This window comes from Apium graveolens, chromosome 9 (genome assembly GCF_009905375.1).
Source record: "Apium graveolens cultivar Ventura chromosome 9, ASM990537v1, whole genome shotgun sequence".
In the NCBI taxonomy this organism is placed as follows: domain Eukaryota; kingdom Viridiplantae; phylum Streptophyta; class Magnoliopsida; order Apiales; family Apiaceae; genus Apium; species Apium graveolens.
The window spans coordinates 165,038,411-165,047,253 of NC_133655.1; the positions used below are offsets into that span (position 1 = coordinate 165,038,411).

The 8,843-nt window shown below is 35.9% G+C and overlaps 1 protein-coding gene across 1 annotated transcript; it reads right to left on the reverse strand.

Moving 5' to 3' along the window:
- Positions 1 to 1,494: 1,494 nt before the first annotated feature.
- LOC141685713 (uncharacterized) lies at positions 1,495 to 2,091 on the reverse strand. The gene has a single exon (XM_074490803.1). The coding sequence runs from the start codon at positions 2,089 to 2,091 to the stop codon at positions 1,495 to 1,497; it is 597 nt and encodes a 198-aa protein (XP_074346904.1).
- Between the last annotated feature and the right edge of the window lie 6,752 nt (positions 2,092 to 8,843).

Here is an 8,843-nt window from a genome sequence, read left to right on the forward strand (position 1 = left end):
TTGAAAATCTCAACACACCTTGTTTGTCTTTTTGGGTACATATCTCTTTTCCTATCAACTGATTATTCTCTTGAGTCATCACTTCATCTTGGCATTTCTTTATCCTTTCTAGTAGTATCGGTTGAAAAGTAATGGCATAACATATTTCTTACGCTCTTCCATGATCACAAAGCTCTAATTGAAAATTTTCAACTTCATCAAATAATTCCTTCGACATCGTTATCATATTTAACCTTTCCTTCCTACTCAAAGCGTCTGCTACTACGTTGGCCTTTCCCGGATGATAATTTATCAAATAATCGTAGTCTTTGATCAATTCCAACCATCGCCACTATCTCATATTCAGCTCCTTCTAAGTAAAGAGGTACTTCAGGCTCTTATGATCGGTGTATATCTCACACTTTTCCCCATATAAGTAGTGTCTCTAAAGCTTCAAAGCAAAAATTATCGCAGCTAACTCGAAGTCGTGAGTTGGGTACTTCTGTTCGTGCGGTTTAAGTTGTCTCGAAGCATATGCTATCACCTTCCCGTGTTGTATCAATACACATCCAAGTCCTTTGTAAGAGGCATCACTATAGATTATAAATTCTCCTTTATCATCTGGTAATGCTAAAACCGGAGTAGTTACCAGTCTTTGCTTTAATTCTTGAAAACTATTTTCGCACTTCTCCGTCCATTCAAACTTCTCATTCTTCCTTGTCAATTTGGTCAAGGGTACGGAAATCTTCGAAAAATCCTTTACAAATCTCCTGTAATATCCCTCTAGTCCCATAAAACTTCTCACTTCTGTTGGCGTCTTCGGTCTCTCCCAATTCATCACCACTTCAATCTTTTCAGGATCTACTCTAATCTCTTCTCTTCCAACAATGTGTCCTAGAAATCTTACTTTAACTAACCAAAACTCGCACTTCGAGAACTTGGCGTACAATCTCTCCTTCCGCAATACCTCTAAGACTATTCTTAGATGTTCTGCATGATTAGCTTCTGTCTTTGAATATACCAAAATATCATCAATGAAAACTATGACAAACTTGTCCAAATACTCCTTGAATACTCAATTCATTAAATCCATGAAAGCAGCTGGTGCATTCATTAACCCAAAAGCCATAACGAGAAACTCGTAATGTCCATATCTTGTTCGAAAAGTTGTTTTTTGTATGTCTTCAGACTTAATCTTTAATTGGTGGTATCTAGATCGCAGATCAATCTTTGAAAAATAAGAGGCTCCCTTGAGTTGGTCAAACAGATCGTCAATTCTAGGCAAAGGGTATCTATTCTTAATCGTCAACTTGTTCAATTCTCGATAATCTATACAAAGTCGCATGTTTCCATCCTTCTTCTTCACAAACAACACTAGCGCACCGCACGGTGAAACACTTGGTCTTACAAATCCTTTGTCTAGTAATTCTTGTATTTGCTTTTCTAATTCCTTCATCTTCGTTGGTGCCATCCTATATGGAGCTTTCGAAACGGGTTTGGTGCCGGGTGCAAGGTCTATTGTAAACTTAATTTGTCTGTCCGGGGGTTAGCCAGGAAGTTCTTCGGGAAAAACGTCCAGAAATCTTTTACCACTGGAATGTCTTCCGAATTTGAAACTTCTCTACCTTTATCAACTACATACACCAAATACGCCTCGCATCCTTTTCGAATCAACTTCTTTGCTTGCATCAAGGTGAGAAATGTCTGAGTTTGCTTTTGGCCCTTGAACATTACTTTCTTACCTTGATGTGTACTTAATACTACTCTTTTATCCTTATAGTCTATTTGAGCACTAAAACTTGTCAGCCAATCCATTCCTAAAATCACGTCGAATTCTCCTGACTGGAAGGGAATAAGGTTCACAGGAAAAACGTGTCCGGCTATCTCTATCGAACAATAAGGACAAATACGATTTACAGATACTCTATCTTGATTAGCTAAGATAATGGATAAGGGTTCATACATTGATTGTATTTCACAGTTCAACTTATCAACAAAAGACTTCAAAATAAATGATCTAGTGGCTCCCGAATCAATCAATACTTTAGCACTAGAGGCATTCATAGAAAGCGTACCTGATACCACATCGGTACTTTGAATTGCATCCTTCATGGTCATATTGAAAGTTCTTTCTTGAGTTGGATAAGTCAAAGCTGGGCGATTTGAAGATGATGCTATCTGAGGTTGATTGAGAGATATTGGGAATGATGAGGTTGGCATAGAGTTACTTGATTCACAGGGTAGGGTACATTAGTCAGTTGCATCAATTGGTTATTATCCACTTTTTTGCATTCTCGTGACACATGTCCTGGTTTCCCACACTTATAACATATGATGTTCGCCTTCTGATTCTTGCATTCATGAGCATAATGGCCCTTCGTATGACACTTGAAACAAACTATATTCACCTTATTGCAGATTCCCATATGTCGCCTATTACAAATCTTACATTCTGGAACTGATCCTTGTGGGGGTTTCTGTCCATTGGTTGAATTAGATCTTGTCTTGTGTGTCTTCTTCCCAAATTCTCTCTTCTTATAGTTTTTGGGTCCACTCTGAGGTTTAAACCTTTGATTAGTCCTCTGATTCTGGCCCTTGTAACTTGAGCCTTCTTCTCCCGTTTCAATTCTTCTCTTCTTGTTGCCTTTCTCCTTTTGGATTTGCTCACTCTCGCCTTCAATTACCATCGCCTTCTTAACCACTTTAGCATAGGTGGTCAACTCAAAAGCTGCCACACGACTCCTTAACCAAGGCTTCAGTCCCTGCTGGAACCTTTTTGCCTTTTTCTCTTCAGAATCAACATACTCTCCTACAAACCTAGAAAGTTCTATAAACTTCTTCTCATATTCACCGACCGTCATGTTTTCTTGCTTTAACTCAAAGAATTTCATCTGCATTTGTGTTTGCATATAGCGAGGAAAATAATTATCCAAGAACATTCTCTTAAACCTATCCCAAGTAAGAACTTCAGTAGCTTCTAAAGCTTTCGCCGACTCCCACCAATAGTTTAATTCACCTTTAAGAAAATAAGTGGAATACTCCACCTTCTGGTTATCTCCAACAATCGTTAAGGCAAAGGCCTTTTCTATTTCCTTAAGCCAAGCATGAGCTTCTACCGGGTCTTGTGTTCCTCTAAATTTCGGGGGTTTTACAGATTGAAATGTTTTGAAAGTAGTGACACCTTCTGGGGGTGGTTGAAGTGGTTGCATTTGTTGAAGAAGTTGTTATTGTTGGGCTATAGTAGCAGTTTGTTGGCGTACCAACTCTACAAGTTGTGCTATATAAGGGTTTTGTTTTTCTCCATCATTTTCTTGGTTATTTTTAGGTCTTCCTCGGGCTCTTCTAGGTGCCATTTTTTGAAATAAGAGTTATACAGTTTGAGGGATACAAAATTAGGGTATTATTTGCAGTTATCATGGTAAACAGTTTTCAAACAATAAGGGTGATACATGGTGATAAGCAAGAAATTTTAAAGGAATCAAAGATAGTACATAACTGAATTTAACAGGGTTCAAGTCAAAAGGTACAAATCACAAGGTACAAATATGATTACAGATCCGAATTAAAATAGTACGAGAGTCTAGAATGGAAATAAATGACATGGTAATAAAAGGAACAACCTAATCCAAGCAACTAAAGGTCAAGTCTCCTAGAGCTCATCCTAAGCCTCCTCCTCAGACTCCTCCTCGGGTTCCTCCTCAGACTCCTCCTCACGAGTTCTCGCAATGTCGGGGGTAGTGTCCTCACATAGCATCTTAACCACAATCCCAAGCTCATCCACTATCGTCTGCACAGTAATCCGACTGGTCCGGTCACGGTGCATGGGCATCTCCTTCAATCTTGATGTGGCCACCTGGATCAATGATTCGAGCCTCAAAATGGTTTTCCCCTTAGGTCCATCACCCCTCACTTGCTTACTGGCATAGAGCTCCTCAAGACGTTCCACCAGCCTGATATACTTTCCTTGGAGAAAGTCATGATGCATCCTTAAGTTACATAGTCAGAGAAAGCAATTGTGTCGCTCTGCAGGGTCGAAAATAATGAATGTGCACATTACTGTCAAGTAATATATATATATATAAAGGTTAGATACGCTCTATTCGAATATCGCGTATTAGCACTCCTGATACAATAATATATACTCATACTTCCTATGGTCCTAATTGGGCTGTCCAGGGACTCTAAACCTAGGCTCTGAAGCCAAAAACTGTCACACCCCAACTGCAACACACACACACACACTCTAAATAAAAGAGAACCTTAATTATTACAAACTTATAAGTCCAAAGGACGATAATGATCTAATACAATCCAACCAAAATAATAACAATTCAAAGATCTTTACAAGTTCAGAGTTTGGAACAACCCTTCTAACTAATACCACGATTACATACTGGCGGATTTCGCCTAAACTATATATATTCTACCTGCGCCCTCAAATGGTCTTCACCTTGTCTAGCGGTTGACTTACGGGTGGTCTGCTTGGTACGAACCATGATTGCTAGCTGTAGATTAGGGTTAAACACAAGGAAGTGAGCTACAACGCTCAGCAAGTACTAATCATTCTACTAAGCATGACAATATCTCAAAATCACGAGTTCATAAATCAAGGGGTTATGGATACTGGTAAGAATGACAATAAGAAACATGAGGTTATAATATGAAGACGTGGTAAAATTATAGCAAGTGAAACATGGTATATGGAATCATGATATCGGGCAATATGCAATAGTATAAAGATATGGTAGAATCTAAATAATCAAAACATGGCATATGGTATCATGGCATCGGGCAATCATGTTATAATTATCAAATCATCAAAATCAGTTTAGGACACTACGGATTACAGCCGGTGATCAGCCGCGAAGTAATCCAGAATCGTGCTGGGTTCTCAAATATAATGGGATCCCTAGGCTATATGTGAGCCTATCAATAACGTGAAAAGGACTTGCGTCTTGGTCCAATCCACTATGATAAGAAAACATTTATTTTATTTTATTGATTTATAACATGTTTGTCGGGGAAAGATTGGATCTCAGCGTAATTGAATTACATTCAAGGAAAGAATATTTGAAGGTAAAGTACAAATCAAGATAAGAGTGATTAACGGAAGTATTTGAAATAATTATGGACATGGGGGTTGTTATAACTAAGCATTTGTGGGAAATGTATATATATGAGCAACAGTTATAAGAATAAAGAGGTAAGTAACTTGCCAACAATTATAAGCATAAGAAAATAGTAGTACTTGTAATATCCGGGATATATCGTGTATTTATTTTTGCTATTATATAATTATTATGTGTGTTCAGTATCTATTCTGTGAGCTAATTGTTAAGTGTTATCTGTACTTGAATATTCAAAAATAATATTAATTGAGTATTTTAATTTTTATATGTCCAAAATAAAATATAGATAATTGTCATATCTTCCTAATTATTTTTATGTTGGTTTATGGATTTATAAGAATCATATGAAATTTCTAAAATCTTTTTTCCGGGTAATTAAAATCTATTTTATAAAAACGGGAACCAACCGACGTCAACCGTTATTACGTTTTTGGAACCCGAAACTCTTTCGAGAACTCCTTCCTAACCTAATTGTAATATTCCGAGCATATTCCATGTTTTGACTTTTTCGATCCGGCTTACGATTTGTCCTGCGCGGGTCCCGGCGCAACATTTTCGATACAATATTCATTTTGGTAAATCAATAAAACCCGTATTTTCGATAAACGGGAGCTTTTTATTAAACTATCACAATTATCACTTCGTAATACGTGTAACCAGGCGCTGAGACCAAGACCGCAACACAAATTGTACTGATTTGGATAATTATCCCGAAACCGATACCGTTTGGATCAATTTTTACAAATAAACGTACCGTTTTATATCCGGAATGATCCAACGGGATACAAATTTTCCGTAATTATAAATAGCCTTTTTCCGTATTTTATTTCGTATCAAAATCATTTGCAGATAGTTAATTATATAATTTTCAGAGAAAAACCCTAATTACATAAACTGTTCTAAGAATCAAACAGCAAAACGAAGGCGTTACTGATCTCTGTGTTCAAAGCTTGAGTAACCAAAACGAAGGATTTGAAGTGTTCTATCAGATTCTGAGCTTTGTTTCACTGCAGAAATCAAGGTTATTTTTCTAAAAATTTATTTATTTTCGAATTTATTTTATTAAAAATATGAATTTTTGTTCGGATGATTGTTTGTATGATTTGATGATTGCATGTTGTAGAGCTTGTTTTCATGATGATTTTCATATGTCATACGTCTGATTTGGAGTTCAATAACATGTTCAAATTTGAGTTTGATTTTCGAATTTCAAAATTAGGGTTTATAACCCGTATGAATGTTCTTAATTGAAATTTGGGGGTTTCTTATTCTGTGATAGATTGATGTTGTGTTATAGTGGGTTGTGTTCTCTGTGAAATTTGCAATCTAGTCGTATAAGTTTCATGAACCAACGAGGTCTGTAGAGAAGGGAGTTGTGTTTTGAAGTTTTCCGATGTTCGCCGGAAACTGGAAAACTTCACGGCCAAATTCCGGCCAACTCAGGGATTGTTAGGATGAATTGATTGCAAGGTTGTGTTCCTGATGTTGTGTAGATGTGATCTGGAGGTGTTGGTGGGGTGAGGACGCCGGGAACGTGTTCTCCGGCGAACCCGACTGTTTTCCGGCGAAGGGCTGGAAAATTACAGTTTAGTACCCCAACTTTTAAAAACGATGAAGCTAGGTCCCTGAAGTTTCAAGACTTTGCAAATTTAGGATTCCTGTTTATAAAATGTTTAAAAATCATATTTCCTATTTATTTTTATTATAAAAATTCATTTTTAAATTCTGAAAATTCTAAAAATTATTATTTTAATTCTGAAAATTATTTTTAATTCACAAATAAATCTAAATTAATTAGTTAATTAATTTCAGTTAATTTATAATTGATTAATTGGTCAATTAATTCAAAAATTAATTGATTAATTGATTTAATTAATTATTAATTGATTTTAATTAGTTATTTAATTAGATTTAATTATTTAAAAATGATTTAAAAATTCTGAAAAATAGTTTCGAGCTTTAAAATATTATTCTAAATTATTTCCAAGGCTCGATAATTATTCTAAAATTATTTCGGAGCCAGAATGGGCCAACCGAACCCTATTTATTAACCCGAAATTGATCCAACGACCCGTTTTAATTCCGAAAAATGTTTTAAAAATCATTTTAAATAGCAGAAAGCCTATTTATGACCCGAGACTTCTTTATAAATAATATATCATTGATTACGTGATGTATTATATGCTACATGTGACTTGTTAATTGACTATCGGTCTATATATTCGGTGTTTACTTGATTATTGCATAACTTTCAATCCGTTAATCGGATTTGGGTAAAACGAAGGGTAGATAGAAGTATGTGTTGAATAGAATTCCATGAGTAAATTATTGATAGATGCTTATGATATGTGAGTAGAAGAGGCAAGACGTAAGAAAGGGAAACAGATAGTTGAAGAGTAAGACGGTTGTGATTGGAAATGAGTGCAGTGTAGTAAGCTAATATCAGGCAAGTGTTCTGAACTTTCTCGAGATATTGTAGTACTTGATAATCCTGTGATATTGTAAGTGCTTTGAAGCACAGAAACCTAAATCCTGATTTCAGTTATTGTCCTTGAGCCATGAATCATATTATTTCTAATCCATTGATTATTGTATACCTAAACAAGAACCATAAATCTACGATACTACTCTACAAATACATACAAACTAAATACCAAACACTGAAATGAACTATTATATACTCAACCCATGGTATCTTATACTTTGAAAGACCGAATCCTTGAAACCTTGAAACGTTGATTCCTTTGTTATCCAATTCTTTCATTACCCAGCATCCAAGATTTTAAATTGCCTTATTGATCCTTACAAGGATTGAAACCCTTTCTTTATTAAACATTTATTGTTGTTAATGATTTCAGTTATTGTTTATTATTGCATACTCTGTTATTATGTTAGAATTGGATTGTTTTTATAAAATTGTGGACCAGATTCGTGGTCAGACCATATAATGGTCAAGTTAGGCCAATGTGTGCCTTGGATCCAGTAGTTAGAGCAATACTGTGTGCCTTGCTCGGGGTTAGTGCGTGACTGATCAGCAGCCTAACCTTGGTTTTAAATTAAAAGTATAATATCCAATTCTAAATCATAATCCATTGTTCACTTGATATCATAACCATATTCACCTGATGATCATTATTCTCAGTTTTGTCATTGTGACTTGCTGAGCTAGTTAGCTCATTTGTGCGATGTTATTTATATTCTTTCCAGTTAAAAAGGAACCAGTTGGTAAAGAGGATCCCCAGTCCAGCGCGATAGCTAGGGGTTCAGGTTGAGAAAGCTGAGCTAGTAGGCTTCTTTTGGAATAATTTAAGTTTGTAAAAGTTTGTAATAATGTTTAATACTCAGTTTGAATTTGAAATAGTTGGGATTTGAACGGTTTGTAATATATTAGTGTGTTTGGCTTGTGTGCATACTTTAACCTGTTGCGGTCCGTGGTGGTTGGTAAGTAGGGTCATTGCATATATTATTATTATCTTTATTATTGTTATAAGCAGGTTATAATTAAGGTGTGTGTGTGGACCCCAAACTTCTGACCCGGGTTTGGAGGGCGCCACAGTACTCGCTAACAATTTTAAGCATAAGAAAATAGTACTTGCCTTCCAAATGTTCTAAGATTATTCGATCTTGGCGGCACGAGTCTTCCCCTTCGCTTCGGAACCTACACATTATATTAATCTCATTACTATTCACTCTTTATCGACTTATAAGCCTATAAGCTTCTAGACTAACTTTACC